Raw genomic sequence first — 25,423 nt, forward strand, 5'->3', positions numbered from 1 at the left:
TGTTCTTAAGAGAGGAGTTTTTTTCCTGCTGGATTTATAACAGGTTACTGTTTTATGAATTTTGATTACGATTTACAACTGATGGTTTCTGACTATCTATTCTGGATTAAACTGCTATACACCAATTGTTAATGTTGCAAAATGCTTATTTTATATAGATATATTGGTTTCATAACAATTATTTAGAAGAAGGAGTCCATGGATGGCGCAAACAGTTAAATGCTCGACCACTAGCTGAAAGATTGACAGTTTGAACCACCCAGAGGCACCTTGGAAGACAGGCCTGGTGATCTGTGTCTGAAAGGTCACAGCCTTGAAAATCCTATGGAGCGCACTTCTATTCTATAATATATGGTGTCATCATGAGCTGGAATTGACTCGACAGCCACTAACAAGAACGACACTCAGAAGAATATTTTGTTAATCTAGTGTTTTATTAAATTCATCCTGATTTTTACCTGTGCATTTTTATTTTATAGTTCTGAATTGCGAATTACCATTTATTTATCTTATTCATTAGGTAAATGTGTTGAGGATTATTTAGCATTATGGTATAGAGTTTAGTGCTTTACTACTTATTTGTGTAAAATAATTATGCATCAGTATGCATTAGTGTAATTATTTGACTTCAAAGACAAGACAGCCGTTTATCTATGCCATTTGTATGCTTTTTGGTAGCAGTGGAAAAAAATATACTGCTTTCAGAGTCTATGTGAGTTTATATAGTGTGAGTGGCTCGGTCATAGGGTGTTTGAAACTAGGCTTCCCTGAAAATAGTTTGAATTACATGTTATCACCCTTTATTGAGGAATCCTGTTCTCCTTGTGTTAGGAACACAAGACATTTAGGAACACAAGACATTTAGGAAATGTCTGAAGACTGTGGTTGAGATGATTCATAACTCTACTGATTATAAATATTACTTTTGGTGTAATGTTACATATTTTAGTATATCATCTTCCAACGCTAGTTAATAGGGAGCCCATGGTTCTTTATATCTTTCAGATATCTCTACTATATATGTGATCAAGGAATTACCACCAATAGAGGATGCTAATAGAGAAGAATTCTTCCAAATGGCGATGTTGAAAGGACATGAAAGCCGTGGCATCGATGATTTTGACTCTAGAGAAGTGTGGGAATATAAGCATGAGTTCGTAAGTCTGTGGGGATATGATGAAAAAAATTATGAAGGAGTAACTACAACCCAGAACAAAAATCTCACTAGTAGAGAAGACCAGCAACCTAACAAATCCTGGAACAATTTTCCTATAAAGCAGAGTGTTTATGTAAGAAAAAACGTGTATCAGTATATCAACCACAAGAAGCCGTTTATAAGGAATTTATTAAAAGTAAAAAATAACGTAGGTTATGGAGAAAACAAGCATATGAAATATTTGGTAAATAGAATTGGATTAAGCTTTCAGTCACACTTGGCTGAACTACAGGGATTTCAAACTGAAGAGAAAATTTATCAATGGAATCAAGTTGAGAAGTCTGTCAACAGTGGTTCCTCAGTTTCCCCACTTCAAAGAATCCCTCCTAATGTCAAAACCAACATTTGTAATAAATATGGAAGCATTTTTATGTATCCTTCATTACCTACACAATACCAGAGAATGCAACTTAGAGAAAAACCTTACAGTTGTAATGACTGTGGAAAAGTCTTTAGGAAAACCTCAAACCTCACTAATCATCAGAGAATTCATTCTGGAGAGAGGCCTTACAAGTGTAATGAGTGTGGCAAAACCTTTAAGCAATGCTCAAATCTCATTAAACGTCAGAATATACATCCTGGAGAGAAACCACACAACTGTAATATATGCAACAAGGCATTTGTCCAGAGTTCAAGTCTTGTGGAACATCAAAAAATTCATGCTGGTGAAAAACCTTACAAATGTGCTAAATGTGGTAAAGCTTTTATGAAACGTTGTTACCTTTGGGGCCATGAGACAATTCATACTGGAGAGAAATCTTACAAATGCAATGAATGTGGCAAAGCCTTTACCGAGAATTTAAACCTTAGTAAACATAAGAGAATCCATATTGGAGAGAAACCCTGCAAATGTAATGAATGTGGCAAAGCTTTTAAGCAATGCCTACATCTCACTAAACATCAGAATATACATCCTGGAGAGAAACCACAGAAATGTAATGTATGTGACAAGGTATTTATCTGGAGTTCAAGTCTTGCGGAACATCAAAGAATTCATACTGGCGAAAATCTTTACAAATGTGCTAAATGTGGTAAGGCTTTTATCAAACGCTGTCACCTCCAGGGCCATGAGAGAATTCATACTGGAGAGAAACCTTACAAATGCAATGAATGTGGCATAGCCTTTACTGAGCGTTCAAACCTTAGTAAACATAAGAAAATCCATACTGGAGAGAAACCCTACAAATGTAATGAATGTGGCAAAGCTTTTAAGCATATCTCATGCCTCAGTAGACATCAGAATATACATCCTGGAGAGAAACCACACAAATGTAATGTATGTGACAAGGCATTCATTCGGAATTCAAGTCTTGTGGAACATCAAAGAATTCATACTGGCGAAAAACCTTACAAATGTGCTAAATGTGGCAAAGCTTTTATCAAACGTTGTTACCTCCAGGGCCATGAGAGAATTCATACTGGAGAGAAACCTTACAAATGCAATGAATGTGGCAAAGCCTTTACTGAACGTTCAAACCTTACTAAACATAAGAAAATCCATACTGGGGAGAAACCCTACAAATGTAATGAATGTGGTAAAGCTTTTACCCGATTTGCAAACCTTACTAGACATCAGAATATACATTCTGGAGAGAAGCCACGCAAATGTAATGTATGTGACAAGGCATTCATCCAGAGTTCAAGTCTTGTGGAACATCAAAGAATTCATACTGGAGACAAACCTTACAGATGTGCTACATGTAGTAAGGCTTTTTTTGAAGATTGTCACCCCCGGGGCCATGAGAGAATTCATACTGGAGAGAAACCTTACAAATGCAATGAATGTGACAGAGCCTTTACCAAGAATTCAGACCTTACTCAACAAAAGAAAATCCATACTGGAGAGAAACCCTACAAATGTGCTAACTGTGGTAAGGCTTTTATCAAACGTTGTTACCTCCAGGACCATGAGAGAATTCATACTGGAGAGAAACCTTACAAATGCAATGAATGTGGCAAAGCCTTTACTGAGCGTTCAAACCTTACTCAACATAAGAAAATCCATACTGGAGAGAAACCCTATAAATGTAATGAATGTGGTAAAGCTTTTACCCATTTTGCAAGCCTTACTAGACATCAGAATGTACATCCTGGAGAGAAACCATACAAATGTAATGTATGTGACAAGGCATTTATCCAGAGTTCAGGTCTTGTGGAACATCAAAGAATTCATACTGGAGAAAAACCTTACAAATGTGCTAAATGTGGTAAGGCTTTTATGAGACGTTGTCACCTCCGGTGCCATGAGAGAATCCATACTGGAGAGAAACCTTACAAATGCAATGAATGTGGTAGTGCCTTTACCAAGAATTCAAACCTTACTCAACATAAGAAAATCCATACTGGAGAGAAACCCTACAAATGTGCTAACTGTGGTAAGGCTTTTACCAAACGTTGTCGCCTCCAGGACCATGAGAGAATTCATACTGGAGAGAAACCTTACAAATGCAATGAATGTGGCAAAGCGTTTACTGAGCATTCAAACCTTACTCAACATAAGAAAATTCATACTGGAGAGAAACCCTACAAATGTAATGAGTGTGGCAAAGTTTTTGCCCAATTTTCAAACCTTATTAGACATCAGAAAATACATACTGGAAAGAAATATTGTAAACCTAATATGTTTGGCAGTACTTTTATCCAAAGCTTGAGCTTGGGGGATCATTAGAGAATTCGTACTGGAGAGAAACATAAAATATAGTGAATGCTGCAGATCGATTAAGTGTGTTCAAGCCTTATTCAATACCAGAAAATCCACAGTGGGGAGAATCCATACAAAACTAATATTTGTGGCAAAGTACTTAACCAGGGCTCACACCTCAGTAGACATCAGGATATGCATTTTTTGAGAGAAAGCCCAGAAAGAGAATGTGTCAAGGCTTTTATCCAAACTTCAAAACTTATTGTGCATCACAGAGTTCACATTCAAGGGAAACTCAACAAATGTGATCAATATGATAAGATTTGATCAGGTATTCACACCTTTGTGGTCATGACAGAATTCATAGAAGAGAGAAATGTGTTGAATGGGGCAAGGCCTTTAAGCAATGCACTGACCTCAGAGTTCACTGAAGAATTCATACTGGAAAGACCCCTTAACAAGTGTAATGAATATGGTAAATTGTCTAACCAGTTCTTACATGGACTAAACATTTGCGAATTCATTCTTATCCTTTTCAGAGGTTAATCAACCTCATGTTAAATTTCGCAGATAATTAAAAACCCATTTAACACTCGTATATTAGTGAAGCCAAGGGCATCTTTGGAAAGGTCCAGTTATCTTCCCTTTATGAAATATTTTCAATTCTCTTTGAAAAGGCTATATTACTTTTGATGACTTTCAACCTGAAGTTTGAAATCTGTTGATGTTATGGGTTTATCATAAGCTTTTTATGTGTCACCATGATGGTATTAGGGAAGGGATTGGTAAGATTAAAGGGACTACTTCATTAAGTAGTTCATTTATATACGTGTAACCTCGTGTTTAGAAACCCTGGTGGCATAGTGGTTAAGTGCTACGGCTGCTAGCCAAGAGGTCGGCAGTTCAGATCCACCAGTTGCTCCTGGGAAACTCTATGGGGCAGTTCTACTCTGTCATATAGGGTCGCTGTGACTCGGAATTGACTCGACGGCAGTGGGTTTTTGGTTTTGAAACCTGGTGTTGGTGAAGAATTTGGAATATAATATGAACTGCCAAAAGAACGAACAAATCTGTCTTGGAAGAAGTACAGACAGAATGCTCCTTAGAAGTGAGAATGGTGAGACTTCACATACTTTGGACACTTAACCAGAAGGAATCAGTCCCTGGAGGACATCATGCTTGGTAGAGGGTCAGCGAAAAAGAGGAAGACCCTCAACGAGATGGATTGACACAGTGGCTGCAACAATGGACTGAAGCATAAGAACGATCATGGGGATGGCGCAGGACCAGGCAGTGTGTTTTGTTCTGTTGTATTTAGGGTCGCTCTGAGTCAAAACTGACTCAATGGCACCTAACAACAACAACCTGGAAAAAAACAAAGTTGCTGAATTTTAAGACAGAATGTTGTGTAAATTTGTGAGCATGGGGAGTGATGGAGAAAAGACACAAAAGTATAATCTATATCATCATCATTTCTAGAGCCAGGGCTCCCTTCTACAGATTGTTGGTGTGATAGAGGGCCACTGATGATTATTCGGAAGGATTGCTCTACCAGCTGACCATGAAAGAAAAAGAGCAGGCCAGGACATTAAAGTGTAATGTTTTCAGGGAAGCAGAATCATAGGTTACCAGGGACTGCATATGTGATAGAAATACTCAAGGGGAAATGATGGTCCCCCTCTCCTTTGAAAGGAAATAGCTGTTTTATATCACATTTTAATGAAATGAGTCTCATTTTGGAAACTAAAAGAGCAATCATCAGAGGACAGTTAGATAATAAATTAGCATATGGGCGTGTAGGATTCACATTCAACCATTGAAATTGCATTTTGGTACCATTAGAATATCATTGTTCTCTTGTCTTAATAAAATGTAATCAGTTTTTCATAAACCTGGATGAATCATGTTCCTTCTACAACCCATGCATATCCCGTCTCACTGGGGAAGTTCATAACAAGTGCTAATAATACAGTTAGGCTCTGAGGGTTGAATGGCACCTATAACACATTTTTTTTCCGTCTTTATATCAGACAGCATACCATTCTTAGGAACATATAATTTGCATTTGAGTTATTTTCTCTGCATTCTGCCCCTCGGAGTTTTATATGGTTATAATGAAAATACCAAAACAATGGCAATTTCAGATTCTTCCCCACTAGCACTGGCATTACTATTGTTATTATTGTGGTATAAATATACATAACAGAACACTTGGCAATTTAACAGTTTTTACACGTATAATTCAGTGACTGATTACATTCTTCGTGCTGCTGCATCACTGTTCGTGACTATGTACCATGTGGTTATATTTGGCCACGCTCTTTTTTGGTACCTAAATAAGATCCATGGTTTGTATTGGCCTTGATACACACATGGTAAAAAATGCAGATATGTTAAGCATATAGAAGGAGCCCTCGTGGCACAATGATAAGTGTTTGCCTGCTAAGTGCAAAGGTTGGCAGTTCAAACCCACTCAGCGACTGCACAGGAGAATAACCTGACAGTGTGCTCCTGTAATGATAACAGCCAAGAAAACCCTAGGGGGCAGTTCTTCTGTGTCACACGGGGCTGCTGTGAGTCTAAAATCCACTTGACAGCACCTAGCAATAACAACACGAAGCATAAAAAAATGTTGGAAGTTAAAGAAGGTGTCAAAAATAAAGGTTAGAATAATGATTTATTTCCCCCCTGCTTGGAGTCCTCAAGGAAATAATTTAAAAAGATCAATCAATGTCTTAATTCATAAGTTTCCCCTTAAGAGTGAACAGATATAATTAAGAGGAATTTCTTTTTCTGGATATAAACTAGGAACTTCACATATTCACCCTGTAGTGAGTTTGAGGGAATTTGGGGCTGATGCAGAGAAAAGATATGATCAGGAGACAGCAGTGTTGCAGAACAAGATATTAATTGAGGCCGGTGTATTGACAGTTTGCATGCAAGGGGAAGTTCCTGCAGCAGGAGACTCTCCAAAGGCAAAAAGAGTAGGGGAGCCACCAGAAAGGGAAGAGAGTTGTCTTAGTTTGGATTCTCTAGAGGAGCAAAGCCACTGAGACGTGTGTGCGCGTGAGGGCGGGTACGTGTATTAACATATATGTGTGTGTTAAATATACATATAGCCATCGTTGTTAGGTGCTGTAGAGTCGGCTCTGACTCAGCAACCCTAGGTACAACAGAACGGAACGCTGCCAGGTCCTGCGCTGTCCTCACAGTTGTTGCTGTGCTTGAGCCCATTGTTGCTGTCTCAGTCCATCTCCATGAGGGTCTTCCTCTTTTTCACTGAGGCTGTACTTTACCAAGCATGATGTCCTTCTCTAGGGACTGATCCCTCCTGATAACACGTTCAAAGTATGTGAGATGTAGTCTGTCCGTCCTTGCTTCTAAGGAGCATTCTGGTTGTACTTCTTCCAAGACAGATTTGTTCTTTCTTTTGGCAGTCTGTGGTATGTATATTCAGTATTCTTCGCCAACACCACAATTTAAAGGTGTCAGTTCTTCGGTCTTCCTTATTCATTGTCCAGCTTTCACATGCAAATGAGGTGATTAAAAACACCATGGCTTGGGTCAGGTGCACCTTAGTCTTCAAGGTGACATCTTTGCTTTTCCACACTTTAAAGAGGCCTTTTGCAGCTGATTTGCCCAATGCAATGTGTTTTTAGATTCCTTTACTGCTGCTTCCGTGGGTGTTGATGTTGGATCCAAGTAAAATGAAATCATTGACAACCTGAATCTTTTCTCCGTTTATCATGATGTTGCTTATTGGTCCAGTTGTGAGGATTTTTGTTTTCTTTATGTTGAGGCGTAATCCATACTAAAGGCTGTGGTCTTTGATCTTCAGTAAGTGCTTCAAGTCCTCATCACCTTCAGCAAGCAGGTTGTGTCATCTGCGTAACACAGGTTGTTGATGAGCCTTCCTCCGGTCCTGATACCCTGTTCTTCATAAAGTCCAGCTTCTCGGATTATTTGCTCAGCAATACACATGTATATGTATGTATGTGTATAGAGAGAGAGAGATTGATTTACTTCAAATGATTGGCTCACACAACTGGGCTGGAAGATCCAAAATCCATAGGTCAGGCTGAAAGCCATAGATTTATGCAGGCTTATGTTGCAAGGTCTGTGGGTCAGGTGATGAGAAGAGTATAGGGTCCAGAGAGAAGTGAGAGTGAGCTCTGCCAGAATATCCATTTATATTCTGGTGGCAGACCACACCCTCAAGAAAACTCCCCTTTCAACTGATTGGTTGATTACATCAAATGTAAAGTCATTACATTCACATTTACATTACAGAACAGCAGCCAGTCCAGTATCTGGCCAAACCACAGAAGATGGCCTACTCAAGTTGATGTATAAAATTAGCCATCACAAGGATAAGAGAATTCCCTGAAGAGAGTAAAAAGGAGATATGTCTAAGAGATATCTCTTATGTGCAAGGAGGAGAAGTCTCCGGGTTTAGACAAGTTCAAAGGCAGTGTCAGCTTTGGGGCTTGTAACTGTGGGATTTGTCTTACCTATGACTAGCAGATGTTGGGCACAATTTTACAGGGTGTAAAGGAAGGCAGACTCTGGCTACAAGTCTGCTTATTTGGGCTAATATTAAAACAACTGAATAGTTAAAATTTGAGTTTTGTGCTAGTGGGGGCTTTTGGGCTAATGGGCCTCAGAACGCTATGAAAAAATAAGCAACTTAGGGCCAATACACAGAGGCTGTCTTTGGCTTATTTATATTTTTGCTGTTGGTAGTTGCCATCCACTAGATTACAACTCATGGCAATGCCATGTGTATCAGTCAGAGTAGAACTGCTCCCTGTGGTTTTCAATGGCTGTTATCTTTTGGAAGCAGATCTGCAGATCTGTCTTCTGAGGTGCTTCTGTGTGATTTCCAACCAGCAACCTTCTGGCTAGTAGTCACGTCTGTAATTGTTTGCACCACCAGGGACAGAGCTGGCGTAAGGGGTGAAATGGAGGATGAAGTGACTGACTCTGTTCCACGTGTTGCCCTCTAGCTGAATAGAGTTTGCAAATGGAATTTATCCTCCGATGCAAATAAGTATAAGATATATAAACCTCGTACATGAGTTTGTAATTCTCATTTTCTGTTAAACAATTTAAATCTATTAGAGAACCATAGTACTTCACAAGTTAATTTTCCATGTCTTGTCGACTCAACACTCACCTCCTTTTTTCCCCAGTTCTGTGTTTTCTCCCTCTCAATTTCTGCTCCTCATTTTGTTGCCTCCCTTCCTCTCCTAAGGAGCCCTAGTGGCAGAATGGTTAAGTGCTACGTTGCTAACCCAGAGGTGGGCGGTTCAAACCCACCAGGTGCTCTACAGGGGAAAGACCTGGCAATCTACTTCTGTAAAGATTTCCAGCCTACAGCCTAAGAAACCCAATGGGGTGGTTTTACTCTGTTGTTTCGTTCTGTAGTACAAGGGGTCACTGTTAGTCGTAACCGACTCAACGGCACCCAGCAACATAGGGTCACTGTAGTCGGATTTGACTTGATGGCAGTTTTTTTCCCCCCTGTCCTGCTCTATTTATTCCTTTCTGTTTCTCCTCCTACATGTGTTTGGCCCCATTCTGTTGTAACCCCTCTCGTTTTACGCTGTTCTCCCTCCCCAATCTTTCTGATTGTCCCTCAACTCCATATATTTCTGCCTCTTTCTCCTTCATCTCTGTTCTCCCTGTCTCAGTAAATACCTGAAACCTTAAAAATAGAATGTGTGTGGCAAAGTTATCATGCAAAATTCGATTCTTGGGGGATCATCAGAATATTAATTTTGTAATGAAGTCTTCCAAATTTTATTTGTGCCAAAGCCTTTGATGATACTAAAAAAAAAACAAAACTGTCATTAAGTTGATTCTGACTCATAGACGTCCCATGTGTACAGGGTAGAACTGCACTTCATAGGGTTTGCCAGGATGTGATTCTTTTTGGAAGCAGATCTCCAGGCCTTTCTTCCGAGGTGCTTCTGGGTGGGCTCATCACCAACCTTTCAGTTAGTAGTTGAGTACTTCCTGGAAACTGTTAATAACATTCAGTCCTTGTTAAACATATAGCTCAAACATGATTAACATTACAAAAACTGTAACCAGTGATTAAAGCTTTTGAAACATTACAAAATGTATTATTCTGCAATATTTTTGTCTTCCATGGCCCCAACTCTTACACCTCTCCCCCACTCTACCAGAATGATATCCTCCACTCTTGGTTGGCCCCATTGCTACTGCTCGTCAAGATTCCCCTCTCCCCATTTTGCTCCTATTCATCTTTCTGAAGATCCCCCCTTCTCTAGAATCCTCTATTTTTCTTACTTCCCACTTCTTCATTATGATTCATTTTCATTCTTATTGTCTCTCCAGATTCACCCCTTTTATCATCTATTTAAGCAGCCCTGGTGACGCAGCAGTTAAAGTGATGGACTGCTAACCGAAAGGTCTGCTCTGCAGGAAGAAGATGTGGCAGTCTTCTTTTGTAGAGATTTTGCAGCCTTGGAAACCCTGTGGGGTCACATGAGTCAGAATTGACTGGTAGTGGGTTTTTTTTGTTGGTGGTGGTTTGTTTGTTTATCCTTTATTTTGCCTTCTCTGTTTTTCTCTCATTCCTTTCTTTTTCAGTCTGTTTCTGTCTTGGTCACCCGTTCCCCTGCACGTTCACAGGTATGGAATAAAGATGTCTCCTGCCCAGTAAGAGCACTTTCTTTTTTTTTAAATTTTTATTAAGCTTCAAGTGAACGTTTACAAATCAAGTCAGTTTGTCACATATAAGTTTATATACACCTTACTCCATATTCCCACTTGCTCTCCCCCTAATGAGTCAGCCCTTCCAGTCTCTCGTGACAATTTTGCCAGCTTCCAACCCTCTCTTCCCTCCCATCCCCCCTCCAGATAGGAGATGCCAACACAGTCTCAAGTGTCCACCTGATACAGGTAGCTCACTCTTCATCAGCATCTCTCTCCTACCCACTGTCCAGTCCCTTCCATGTCTGATGAGTTGTCTTCGGGAATGGTTCCTCTCCTGGGCCAACAGAAGGTTTGAGGACCATGACCGCCGGGATTCCTCTAGTCTCAGTCAGACCATTAAGTATGGTCTTTTTGTGAGAATTTGGGGTCTGCATCCCACTGATCTCCTGCTCCCTCAGGGGTTCTCTGTTATGCTCCCTGTCGGGACAGTCATCGGTTGTGGCTGGGCACCAACTAGTTCTTCTGGTCTCAGGATGATGTAAGTCTCTGGTTCATGTGGCCCTTTCTGTCTCTCGGGCTCATAGTTATCGTGTGACCTTGGTGTTCTTCATTCTCCTTTGATCCAGGTGAAGAGCACTTTCTTAGTGTGGCATTGGGAATGTGAACATGCCATACCAAGCACAGCCAGTGAGAACCGATTTGTGCAGAAGACACATGGAGTGTCACCAACAAGAGCAGGTCACATCCCCCAAACTAGGGAGGTCACAGGACTCCCTGAGGCGATGGTTATATGGAACCCCAGAAGGTGGGTCCTTGTCTGATATGCTCAGACTTGCCAATTATCTGGACATCAGTCTTTGAGAAAGAGAAAGTAACTGTATTGCAATGTGCAGAGCCAGGAGCCAGAGGGAGTTCCTCAGATCCAGCTCCCTGAGCTACGGTGAAGCAGGATGGCGGCTGCAGAGGCATACTGGGGAGGGAAAATTCTAGAAGGTGGCCAGGAAATAGGAGGTGACATGGTTCTTGCTCCACCTCTCACTTCGGAATAGGGTCCGGGTGATGATTTTCCTTCTGATTCATTCACCCTGTTGTTGCATCCCCTGTTGAAGTCAATTAGCAGGTCACAATTGGCCCTTCTGCACATGCAGGGTGGGCCAAATCTGCTTGGGCTAGTTTAAGGACTAATGGAAATTTACTGGCATTCATAGGGTCAGGTTACAATGACTGTGAAGGGGAGGATTAGGGAGGGCCTGGGTCAGTCCAGAGAGGGACGCCAAGGACCAGGGGTCTCAGGGGAGGGAAGGAGTCTAGGAATTCCAGGGCCAGGGAGAAGACCCGGGTCAAGGGGCTGCAAGTGGAGCTGCCCTCCAGGGGTGAGGCTTGGGGGGTGCAAAGGCCACGTCCATCTTAGGAATGGGGAGTTTACACAAGGGTCAGGGCAAGAGGGGGTCAGGCAAGATTTTAAGCAGGAAAACGATGCGGCAGGCAGTGCCTACATGGCCAGAGGGCTGAAAGGTTGGGGTGGGGACGCGCTTCAGTGTGATTTTAACGAAAATTTAATGTCCAGAGCAACCTCGGGAGTCTGTGGAGGACGAGAACTGTCAGCAGCGTATCTGAAAAACAGCGCTTATGGCAATTAGTTTGAAATTGCCCAGTGATCTCACAGCTGGCCATGGAAACTGCGATGGCCAGTAGAAACTGTTCCTTGGCACGTGCACATGCCCTCTCAGCGCCCTGGCAGTACCCAGGGCACGGGCCATACCTGCTATCCCTAGGTGAGCGAATTATTGCCCTCAGTGTGACCAGTCCTCCTCTAGATTTGCTTCAGGGTCTACAAGAAACTGCACATAGGTAGCGGAGAGAGGCGGGCAATACAGGGAGGAGTGATGGGGACAAGAGGCGGAGTCAGTATTGGGGCAAGGCCTGAGCTTCCTTTTCAGGCCCTGTCCCTGGGCTTTTCCAGCTTTGTCATTCTACAGCATTGGAGTCTCCGGGTTTGGAGCTTTTTAAGTTTCTTAGGCGTCTTGTGGAGCAGGGCTCCTTCTTGCCTATTTTAAATTAAACATTTGGAACAATTTAAGGTAAAAACTTAAGAGTTGTGTGGGTCACTCATATTGGAAGCTCAGATGCTTGCCACTTAAAAACTTGGAAATGGCTTATGTTAAAACGGTTTTTGCTGGTGAGAAAAGGCTGAAATTGGCACGGGCGACTCAGCCTTTGGGGCTTTAGGACCTGGGTGGGGGTAATCTATGTAGAGCGGTGGTTGGATCCTGGGACGTCCAGCAATTAGAATAACTTATTTAACTGAGTAAAGCCTGGATTTGTCTGTATAGGCTATGGAAACTAGAATACAAGATGTAAAACCTTCGGTGAAGAATGTGCGATTTCATATTGACTCCAACAGAACATAATTTACATTTTCCCCATTCACCCTAGGGGGAGATACCCGTACTCAGTGCCAGGGACTTCATGGGGCCAGGACCTGTGCTAAGAAGGTGGAGGACCAAGACATTGCTTTGAAAGAACAAGATTTTCTGCTTGTATAAATTCCTTTCTCCTTTACATCGAATTTGTTCAATTTTACACTTCTTGAGATGAATTATAAATTCAAATGCCTTTCAGAAAGACGGATGACATCCCAAGATTTACTTATGTCATTAATTTCTAAATATATTTTAATTTCTCTTTTCCTTGTCTTTATTCCCAGAGTTATTTGGAAGAGTATCTTTTAAATTTGAAAATCGTGGGGAATTTTAATCTAGTTTTTGTTATCTGAGTGTTTTGTGTCAAGTGTGGATAATGAGAGTTGTAAAATGTGTACTCTTTAGGAGATACATGGATCTACTTTTAAGTAATGAAAAGTTGATTTTGCAATATTTCAAGGGATATTTGATAGGAGTCTATTCTTTTATATTGACATTAAGAAATAGCAAAACTGAATTTTCAAATTCTTAGTAGCTTCGTTTGTAGCCATAAATTTTAATGTGAAATATGTGAATTAATATTTCCTCTTTTGTTGCCTGGGTAAATTCTGAAGTTTTTACTGGGAGGATTTTGGCAGGACCAGATTTCAAATATACATGCTGAATAAAGTTCTCAAAGATTATTTCCAATAGAAGATATCCTTCTGTTTTTCCTGGAGCTGATACGAGTCTCTCTCTAATGTTTAAGTTTTTTTATATTAAATGTTTGGTCTCATGATTTAAGTGTTAGAAGATGAGTTTATTTTGGCCAAGTGAACAAAAACAACCCCAAGGTTCATAGAGAGGAGGGCTCCTAGGGCTAGTTCTCTTCTGAGTTCTTCTCATTCCTCTCATATCTGTGGAAAGCAGATACAGGTTAAGGAGCTAGAACAGTAAACCATTTCGGTTAAAGAGGACCTGATATCTGAACTCCCATTTAGTTTTTCCTCATCCCCCCTATCTTCTTAGATAGGGGTCAAATGATATAGCTCTGCCTGTGTAAACCATCAAGCCTCCAACCCACTTTCTCCATCATATATTCTGCTACCAAGTTTATATATAACATGTGCTTGGTGAGTCTCCAAATCTGCTGAAGTGATTCCTTTTGGGTCCATTGGAATACCTATCGTTTGGACTCTCCCAAGCTCCGCATGGAAAGCTGAGACCATAAGGTAGCTGTCTGAGTAAACCAAGGTCTGGCTACCACCTCTCTGGATCTCCGTTTTTTTTGACTGAGATGAGAAGTGAAAAGTAGTAACAGTGCATTTAAGTGAATTGGTTCAATTTATGTTTTCCTCATTTTTATGATGATGATAATGAAAAGAGAGTTTCCAGGCAGTTCTTAGAAACACTGCCTCACTGAAGAACTAATCCTTTTTTCAGTAGAATCTGCAGCCTATGTAAGCACAATGGTTGTAGGATGACAGTTTCATGAGGGTCACTCAGATGGCCTGATGATGAGGTGGCCCCTCTAAAATGGAGTGCAGCGTGTGTAAAGGAGCATTTGCCCACATCATTTCCTGGGAATCACTGACCGTTACTCTTTTTGGTACCCCTCGGATCTAGTATATGTGATTATCAAGCAGCCTGAGATGGGGGGCTCCAGCTTGAGAGCAGAGATTTACTGATATCTATGCTGGGAATCAAACTAGGCAAGCCTTAGTGGAATGAAGCAGTTCGTGTGTTTGATTTAGCATGGTGGAATAGAGGGACTTGCATTCGGAGACTCCAGTTCCCCTGGATAGAGACAAGACCATGTGAGGAGGTGGCAGATGGGAAGTTTGTGAATATCATGGCTACCCGTGTTAGAAAAAATTTGTCAGGCTTTGCTCCTGCATTTCTGCTGAGACCATCAGGACCCTCATGCCCTAAAACTTGTCTTAGTGTTTTTCCATGATGAAAATATGTTTATAGAGGTATATATAAATACTGTCAGTCTTAGAAGAAATACATCTGGAAGGATGATGAGAATTCAACTTGCTTACTTTGGAAACATCATCAGGAAATACCAGTCGCTAGAAAAGGACATCATGTTTGGTAAAGTAGCGGGTCAGTGAAAACAAGGGAAACCGTGGATGAAGTGGATTGACACAATAGCTTCAACAACGAGCTCAAATATATCAAAGATCATGAAGATGGGATAGGATTGGGCAGTGTTTGTTCTGTTATACATAACATTGCCTTGATTTGGAGCTGATTCAACGGCAACTAGCAATGTCACGTTGGAAGTGAAGAAAACAACCCAGAAGTAGAAAGTCCTTATTCTTCCTCGCCCTCAATTGTAAACACTTTTAGTAAACCACGATTAATGGTTTTAGGTAATATGTGATAAAAATTAAAAATTTTTCATATTGTTTCATTAGGCTCATCATTTATATTTTAAACTTGTAAAATTAGTTAAATAATATGAATAAACTCTTATTCCCCTTGAATGTGTCTTGTTCCATACTAGAAGAAGATTTCCTAATGTAACATACCCTTTCATCCGTGTGAGCTCTACCCCTCCAGGCCATTTTATATGCATTTCAGAGGCAAGTTTCGTACCCTGATATTATTATATTTCATACATATTATATTGTATGTATTAAACTACCAATTGGTTTCCATAATAAGGAATGCTTTTTGGAATACTTTAGTATTAGTGCAAAGGGGTCTTCCTCAACTTCTTAGCATTGAAGAGAATGAATGTACCAGAGCTTATCTAATGATTTCCCCCATTTTAGACTTAAATGTTTATTTGTATCACATGGTTAGCTAGAATGTGCAGTGATTCTGTGATGATCCTTGTACTTCCTGGTCTTTTGGACATGAGTGAGTGTTACCAGAGTGGTTCTGAAAAGCAGAATTGCTGGCTCTTTGGGTGTAATTTTTATCAGTTGCTTTGTTATAAATTACTCCAAAACTTAGCAACTTAAATCATTTATTATATCAGTTTCTGATCATTAGGAATCCAGCAGAAGCTTAGCTGGGTGGTTCTACCTCATGGTCTCTTAAGAATCTGTGGTCAAGCTGTCAAACGCACCTACTTTGATCTGGGCCTGCAGTCATCGGAAGGCTTACTGGGGAGATCAGAGATCTGTTTCCCCTTTCTCCTCCCTTATAAGAAACAACTCCAAGAAATAACAACTGGTAGTACATTTTGTGGATATACTGACAATTTTTAAAAATATTTTTTATTGAAAAGAATTCCTAGTTCCACAGGAACATATTAAATGATAAAGTATTTAAGCAAAAAAGAAAATATCCAATGCCCCATATCAGTTTGATCTCCAGACATAATTATTTTTTCATCAGTTTGAAGGGTGTCATGGATTGAATTGTGTCCCCCAAAAATATGGGTATCCATTTGGCTAGGTCATGATTCCCAGTATTTTGTGCTTGTCCATCATTTTGCCATCTGGTGTGATTTTCCTATGTATTGTAAAACTTGTTTCTATGATATTAATGAGATGGGATTAGTGGCAGTTATGTTAATGAGGTGGGACTCAGTCTATAAGATTAGACTGTGTCTTAAGCCAATCTCTTTTGAGATACAAAAGAGATGAGTGATCAGAGAGACATGGGGACTTCATACCGCCTAGAAACAAGAGCCAGGAGAATAGTGTGCCCTTTGGACCCACGTTTCCTGCACTGAGAATCTCCTAGACCAAGGGAATATTGATGACAAAGACCTTCCTCCAGAGCTAAAAGAGAGAAAGCTTACACTGAATTTGGACTTGTAGCTTCCTAGGCTGTGAGAATAAATTTCAGTTTGTTGAAGCCATCCACTTGTGGTATTTCTGTTATAGCACTAGATAACTAAGACAAGGAGTATCTTTTTATATTTGAAATTTATATCTGAATACACCTGAAATTGCAATATATATAAATGTGAAGTAGAGGGTCAGCAAAAAAGAGGAAGACCCTCAACAAGATGGATTGACACAGTGGCTGCAACGGTGGGCTCAAACATAGCAATGATTGTGAGGATGGGGCAGGACCAGGCAGTGTTTTGTTCTGTTATCCATAGGGTTGCTATGAGTCAGAACCAACTTGAGGGCATCTAACAACAACAAATATATATATACCGTTGCAGCCACTGTGTCAATCCATCTAATTGAGGCTCTTCCTCTTTTTAGCTGACACTCTACATATATATATGGTTATTGAAATTTCACATGTATTCAGACATAAAATTCAAATTTAAAAAGATACCTCTCAAACTGATGAAAATAATCATGTCTGGAGATCAAACTGGTATGGGGAAAAGGGTAAATATATATAAAATAAGGAGCCCTGGTGATGCAATGGTCAAGTGCTTAGCTGCTAACTGAAAAGCTGGGGGTTCTAACCCAAGCCAGCAGTTCCATGGGAGAAGGACCTGACGATTTGCTTCTGTAAAAATTACAGCCAAGAAAACCCTATGAGGCGGTGCTACTCTGTCACGTAGGGTCACTATGAGTCAGAACTGACTCAATAACATCCAACAACAACATAAAATGTTATAAAATACAAAGTGGTGAACGTTCTTTTGTGGTCTAAAAAGTGGTGATAAAAATGTCATAAAAAACCCACTGCCGTCCAGTCAATTCTGACTCATAGTGACCCTGTACTACAGAGTAGAACTGCCCCATAGGGTTTCCAAGGAGCACCTGGTGGATTCGAAGTGCTGATCTTTTGGTTAGTAGCACTAGCTCTTAGCCACTACAGTGCCAGGGTTACATTTATATATATAGTATACGTATTTGTCATAGGGTTGAATAAATGTCCATTTACTCTAATTACATCATTATTATTTTCAAGTTTTTGAATTCTCAAATATTGCAATTGTAAAGAAAGGTGTCATGGATTTAGTTATGTCCCCCCCAAAATGTGTGTATCAATTGGGCTGGGCCGTGATTCCCGGTATTATGTGATTTTCCTATATGTTGTAATTCCTGCCTCTATGATGTTAATGGAGGATGGGCAGCAGTTGTGTTAGTGAGGCAGGATTCAACCTACAAGATTGGATTGTGTCTTGAGGCAATCTCTTGAGATATAAAAGAAAGAAGCGAGCAGAGAGACGGGGGACCTCAAACCACCAAGAAAGAAGCACTGGGGGCAGAGTGTGTCCTTTAGACCTGGGGTTCCTGTGCAGAGAAACTCTTAGTCCAGGGGAGGATTGACAAGAAAGACCTTCCTCCAGAGCTGACAGAGAGAGAAAGCCTTCTCTGGAGCTGACGCCCTGAATTTAGACTTCTAGCCTACTAAAAAAAAATAAACTTCTTTGTGTTAAAGCTATCCATTTGTGGTATTTCTGTTATAGCAGCACTAGATAACTAAGACAAAAGGCATATGACAATGTTTCTCCAGGATTGAGGAATTGTCTGTTTTTTTCTTTTGATATCATAGATTTTGCTCATTTGAGTATTTCCTAAAGCAAAATTCTCCATAAACAAAACAAATCCTTCTCTCCAGCTCCAAACATGGCTAAGGCTCCAAAATAGAATGATTTCCTCAACTTGGCGACTTTGGAGTCGACTCTGACTTTTCTATTTTACCAACATGCCAATTGGGATCATTGCTTAAGACAGAATAATTTATCTTCCAAAGGTACCAAAATTCAGTCATTTTTATCTGAGCTATTATTTTATCCAGGTCTCTCCCAAGCTTTTAAAAAAGCCTTCTGACAGCCTCTGTCTTGTGATTACTTTTCTCCATCCAGTCTATTCCATAGATTTTTGCCTGAAAATACTTTCATGTTTGGTAATATCTCACCAACCATTAACATATTTCAAGCGATAACTTCTTGTTTTAGTATTTGAAGGAAAAATGCAAACTTGTGGCTTCAGTTTCCTTCCATGTCTGACACATTATTTCCCCTCCAACTCCACCCAAGCCCAGGAATGGTCCTCACACAGTCTTTTGCTTTTCATTTATGGTAAAACCAAAAGAACCAAACCAGTTGTGTGGAGTGGACTTCGACTCAAGGCAACCCACGTGTGTCATAGTAGACCTGTGCTACATAGGGTTTTCAGTTACCATTTTTGCAGTAAATCACCAGGCCTTTCTTCTGAGGTGCCTCTGGGTGAACTTGAACCTCCAACCTTTCAGTTAGTAGCCAATCATGTTAATCATTTGCACCACTCAAGAACTGCTTTATTTATAATAATGTATAGTTATTCTCCTCATACTTTCGACCAAGTGAATTCAGGGGAAAATTTTATCAGATAAAAAGTTACACACTCAGAGAAGCTTCCATTTTTCTCCTGACAGTATAGACCCCACTTTTTACAAATTCATAGACTCCAAACTTCTTCAAAGAAACAGGTAATAAGAAGGAAGTTTTAACAGTGTTTAGGGGACCCTGAGCTTCTGTTAAGGGTGATGGAAAAATTCAGGAACCGTTAATGGTGAGAGTTGAACAACATGATCAATATAATTAATGTCATTGAACTGTACAAGTGAAGATTGTAGAAGTGGCAAATGTTCTGTTACCTATGTATGTACTTTAATAAAAAAAGTAAATTACAGAAGCATTTTGCATAAGAGTTGGTCTCAAGTCTGCCATCCTGCCATTCTTAATGTAATTTCTATAATGGCAGAGACAGCCTGTGGTCACCATCCTCTCTGTTCTAGGATCTGTTGTGTGAGTCTTAGTAGACCCTGGGTGGTGCAAGTGGTTAAGCATTCAACTACTAGCTGAAAGATTGGTGGTTCAAACCCACCCAGAGGCACTCAGAAGACAGGCCTAGTGATCTGCTTCTGAAAGGTCACAGCCTTGAAAACCCTATGGAGCATTTCTACTCTGCACACCTGGGGTCACCATGAGTTGGAATCTACTCAGTGGCAACTAACAATAACAACAACGACATGTGATTGTTACAGTTATATAAAAATTGAATGAATAAATAGGATACATTGTGAAAGCAATTTAATATTTAGAGACACCTGACCCGATTAGGGAGCTGGGTGTCCTGTTTTCAGCAGGCAAAGCACAGCCTGTGTATATGAGTGTCTTGGCTCATGAAAACAAAGGGACTGACCATTGGGAAGCGCCATGAGTGCCTTGGTATTCAACCGCCACCAACTAGGATTATTGAGATACACCATATAAATGGAGAAGATGGAAGAGAGGATGTAAAAACCCACAAAAATATCTGAAAGGATAACGGTGCTTTGGGTAGCTCTGCTCTCAGGGGAACACCTAGGGGAGATGTTGTTCTTACAAATGTCTGTACAGAATAAAAACCATGGAGCCACTGGCCCAGATCATGAGTCTCAAACACAAAACACCAGGAGAGGATAAAAATGCGGCAAGTAGTGAGGACGTTGTTATGATGTGAACTAGAACAGTATCCCAAATCCTTTTTCACTGCTCCATTTTCCCAACACAAATATAGGAAAAGATAAATTTAAAAGCATGTGCAAGATCCAGCACAGGAAGAGGAAAAATCAAATGTACTGGGGAGTTTCAACTCTAAGCTCTGCCTACCTGGAGTTCCTGGGGCTGATCGTGATGGCCTGGAAGATGCTCAAGAAGCAGGTGGTGCTGAAGGACCTATCCCTGCCCATTTGCATCCAACATCACCCAGAGACTGTTTCAACCTCAAAGCTGCCATTGGCTGGGGACTCCTTTAGAGATAACAAACAAGGAGTTGGCTAAAGTCAGATTCTTGATAATCAAGTCTGCAGACTTGAACAAAAAACTAAAGTAAATGAAGATATATAATGATAAAGAAGAAATTCCCCAAGATTCCAAATGTGGTCTGCAATAAGATGATAATTGCTATTGCCAAACTCCTGGAGGCCATTCTGCCACTTCCAGGCAACTGGTACTTATATTCAGAGCCAGAGGATCCTGCAGGGAACCATAAGGTTTGTGCTACTTTTATTACCCATTGCTGTTGATTCCTACTCATGGCGACACCATATGTTTCAGAGTAGAACTGTGCTCCATGGGGTTTTCATGGCTGTTATAGAGGAGTCCCTGGGTGGCACAAATGGTTAAGTGCTTGGCTGCTAACTGAAAGGTTGGTGGTTTGAACCCACCAGAGGCACCTTGGAAGAAAGGCCTGGAATCTACTTCTGAAAAGTCACAGACATTGAAAATCCTATGGAGCACAGTTCTACTCTGACACACGTGGGGTTACCTTGAGTTGAAACTGACTCAATGGTACCTGGTGGTGGTGAACCGTCCTGAAGCAGATCACCAGACCTTACTTCCATGGCCCTGCTGGGTAGATTCAAACTGCCACCCAGGGACCTCGCTACTTTTATTATACCAACTAAAGTCAGCTGTTCTTCACTTAGGGGTTATTCTCACACAGAAATGCTTTAAAAATATATTTCTCTTTAATAAGTAGTTACTTAAGTTTGCATATTTATTACCCTTCCATACAGCACATAGAGTCAGGGTCATTGGTATTCATGATTTACATGCAAGAACTCACTGAATTTCAAGTCTCAGAGACGAGTATTCTCATTTGACAGGTAAGGAGACCTTAGGCAAAGGTAAGATAAAATATGCATCCAATTCACACCCTAGGAAGTGGTCTGAATGCTTGTTGACTGTCTGTAAAGATGCTATAGTATCAAGGTTAGTTACTTACGTTCTTCAAATATTCAACCTCTGTATTTATTTTTGTTTATATCCTTTGTCATTTTTAAATGCTTTTTTCTTTGTGTTATTGTGATTATGACAGCTCTGTATTTATATCTACACCTGAGTTTCATATGCCTGTGCGATGATAGCTTTGTGGTGAGAATCAGCATAAAGCCAATTCTCAGAAGGCAGAGATAAATCATACCTTGCTCTCTCAATTCTTCATCATTTCTGACACCAGCCGCCCACCTGGCACTTTCTCTCTCTCTGTCCCTAGCCACCCAGGGCTAGGTCTGACTTCACAAGCTAAGAGGACAGCATCCTGGGGTTTGTTAATTTGTTGGAATGATGCACAGAACTCATGGAAGATATTATATTTATCATTACCAATTTTATTATAGCAAAAGGGTGTATATATATCAAGATCATCATAAGGAAGAATGCACAGGTGAGGTCTAGAAAGGTTCTCAATGTGCAGCTGTTGTATCTCAGAGAGGGCACCTCACCCTTCCTCCTCTAACCAGGAAGCTCTCTGAGACTTTCTGTTCTGGGCTTTTATCAGCCAGTCTTGCATGATAGGCTAAATTATGCCTCTGGAAACTAGTTGATACTGGCCTCCCATGTGAGTCTTTTCTGCTCTGGCCAGCTCCAACTCACCAGCACCAATCCTAAGGTGTGGCCTGGAAGTCTCAGACCAAGACACCCCAATTATGCCAAGGATTATTTCTCCAGAGCCAAGGACAACGGCCACCTTATTTAGGGTAAAACTAGGTCCTTTACCCCATACTACCTATGAATAAATATTCAAAGATCAAACAATATATACATGCATTGATTACCCTATAATACTTCAAGGAAAATGATCAAAAGCCAAGATAAATTTATTGAGGCAAGAATGGTTTAATGATGGGCATAAGAAGATGCATTTCTCTTCAGTTAGCAGCAAGAGTACAACTGTAAAACTGACTCAGATTACACAATATTGTGGAGAGATAAGCTATGGGACCCAGAACAAAATAAGGGACAAAACTCTGTGGTGTAGATACTAAATTATTATTGATTGATTGTTGTTAGGTGCCATTTAGTCGGTTTCGACCCATAGAGACCTCATGTGACAGAGTAGAACTGCCCCATAGGGTTTTCTAGGTCATCTAGGCTGTAATCTTTATGGAAGGAGTCCTGGTATTGCAACAGTTAAGTGCTGTTGTCTGCCAACTAAAAAGTTGGTGGTTCAAACCCACCCAGAGGCTCTGTCAATCTGTTCCTGTAAAGATTAAAAAACAGCCTAGAAAACCCTATGAGGAAGTTCTGCTCTGTCACATGGAGTCTCTATGAGTCATCAATCAACTTGATGGCACCCAACAAGAACAACAAGAACAATCTTTACAGGAACATATGGCAATTTGTCTTTTCTTCCACAGAGCCATGGGGGATTTGAATCACCGGCCTTTTGGTTAGCAGCTCAATGCTTAACTGTCGCACCACCAGGGCTCCTTATTATTGATTAAAGAAAAAACATATTATTATTTGTTTAACAATGGATTACTAACTGAAACTCAATTAGAGTTAATGCATACTTATTGAAATACACTCAAATACTAGACACAAATGTGAAAAGGCATCTAGAAAGTGTGGGAACATGTGTACTGAATAAATTTAAATAGCAGGTAGAGTCATTGTAAGCCTAAAGGGGCATTAGAATCTTGTTTTTAACCAGAGAAATATCATAAGATAAATTTTAACCTGGAAATTACTGAAGTCCCTGATTTTTTTTTCCTTTTGTCTGAAACCCACATCATGGTATTAACTTTTCCCTTAATATTGCTTGTCTCATTTCTAACAGAACATTGTCTCACCATAATTAACAGACCATACATGTTGTCTGTATTACTATTTCTATTAAGTACATCATACAGCAGTTTTAGAAAAATAGATATTAATATTATAGTCATTGCCACTCAGATCTTCTGTTTCTGTACAGAATGAGATTGTTCTTTTAGTTCCATTTACTCACCATTACATGTAGGGAGGTTTTATATGGATACCTCTAGCCCCTGGATGGCACAAATGGCTGCTGACTGAAAGGTTGGGGGTTCAAATCCATTTGGAGGTGACTCAAAGGCCAATGATATACTTCCAAAACATCAGCCATTGAAAACCTTATGGAGCACAGTTCTATACTCACACATATAGGGTCACCGTGAGTTAGAATTGACTCAATGGCAACTGATTTTTTTTCCTTTATATCATGAAAATAATGATTGTGATTCTTGTGAAAATGATGAATTTCAGAATTACAGAGAGCAATTGAAATACCAGATCATATTTCTACTAGGATAAAAAACAATTATGACCATTAAGAATAAAACTAAATTACATTAGCAGCCATCCAGGATTGGTGTAGGACCTAGAGTCTTCAGTTTCTCTTCACAAATTCAACTCATGCCTCAGAAATGTTATTCTTTCCTGTGTGGCTTTGGAATTGGACCAGTTTCAAACCCAGAAGAATTCATTTGAGAAACAGTTTTTAATTCTTGTGGAATACAGATTTCTGGGGTCCACGGGGTTGGGGTGACCCCATGGCGATCTTTTTAACCTTGAACCTTGAGAAGACCGGTCTCCTGAAAGTCACCTTTAAGTCAGACAGTAGTCTTGCTAATTAGTGAAGACTGTTTTGCCTTGGACATTGTGCTCTTTTGGAGAATTATCTATGTGCAGTCAGTTTTAAGAAACAGAAACTTCGAGGTTGCACTGAAAAGATGTGTTTTAGGGTAAATTGTTATTATGTAAACACTGTTCAACACCCTTTTCGTGGCAATGTCAGTAAGATGGGACATGAGAATCTTTGCACGTTCTTTCGTCTTTGGAACATTTTGACTCTTCTGTCAGAATTGTTGCCCAATTTGCAAAATGTATGTTATGTAAACTTCGAATCAATTTATATTATTGGCTTAATATGATTTTTGTTTTAACACCCTTTTTTTGATATGGTCACTTACTCAGACTCCTGATACATCTTTCCTTGCAAACTCTGCCTCTCAGACGGAAATAGAAAATATTCACCCAACTCCTTCCCACTGCCAGGATCGTGACTCAGTGTGATGGTCACAAGGGCCAATGTGAGTTTAGAAGGGAGGTAGCCAGACCCTGAGATACGGGTTTGTGATTCTGCGACCTCACTTCCCCACAGAATTGCAATTGTTACCTCATCTGTCATTTCAGTGATATTTCACAGTTGGGAAGCTGAGACTATTTTGTAAAATGTTCTTCAGTTATCAACTCTCAGAAACAATAAGAAGTGAGTTTTCCAAAGGTGCCTCTGGTGCTTTTGAGAGAGGCTGTTCCCCAAGGTCCCTGTAGGTGGACACTTATAAAAGTTCACTTGTTTGAAGACAGTCATCGCAGCCCACAAGTAGAGTGTTTGGGAGACACTCTTCTTTTCCATAATCTCTGAGGCTGATGGGGGCTCACACAGCGGAAGCAGGAAATGCTGAGATCTGACCCATGAGGGACTGGCAGTGAAGCAGCTGTATCTTACTGTATCCTGTGCTTCCCTGAGAAGTTCCTTGTCCAAAAATATAATTTTATGTTTACCTTCAGGCTCCTGAACTACAAAATTAAGAAGGTTATGACCAGAGACAGGGAAGGATACAGAGGACATGAGAAAGACTTTTCCAGAGGAGAAGAGTGAAAGGAAGAAAATGGTGCCTTGAATTTATATTAAAATCACTAGATACCATTTGCACAACTCAGTGTAAGTTAATTGGAATATGTAGCTGACATGGATATTTTCTAGGAATGTATATTTTATCAATATTTATCCATTAAGAGGTAGAAGTACTGAACTGAAAAATAGT

The 25,423-nt window shown here is 40.2% G+C and overlaps 1 protein-coding gene across 1 annotated transcript in view; it reads left to right on the forward strand.

Moving 5' to 3' along the window:
• The window catches only part of LOC126085834 (zinc finger protein 677-like), a 30,802-nt gene extending 20,265 nt beyond the window's left edge, over positions 1–10,537 (forward strand). The window contains exon 4 of the mRNA XM_049901567.1: positions 1,006–10,537. Coding sequence (XP_049757524.1) covers positions 1,006–3,884 — 2,879 coding nt within the window. The 3' untranslated portion in view covers positions 3,885–10,537. The remainder of the gene's footprint in view (positions 1–1,005) is intronic.
• The last annotated feature ends 14,886 nt before the right edge of the window (positions 10,538–25,423 follow it).

The sequence above is a fragment of the Elephas maximus genome, chromosome 11 (assembly GCF_024166365.1).
Source record: "Elephas maximus indicus isolate mEleMax1 chromosome 11, mEleMax1 primary haplotype, whole genome shotgun sequence".
NCBI classification, from domain to species: domain Eukaryota; kingdom Metazoa; phylum Chordata; class Mammalia; order Proboscidea; family Elephantidae; genus Elephas; species Elephas maximus.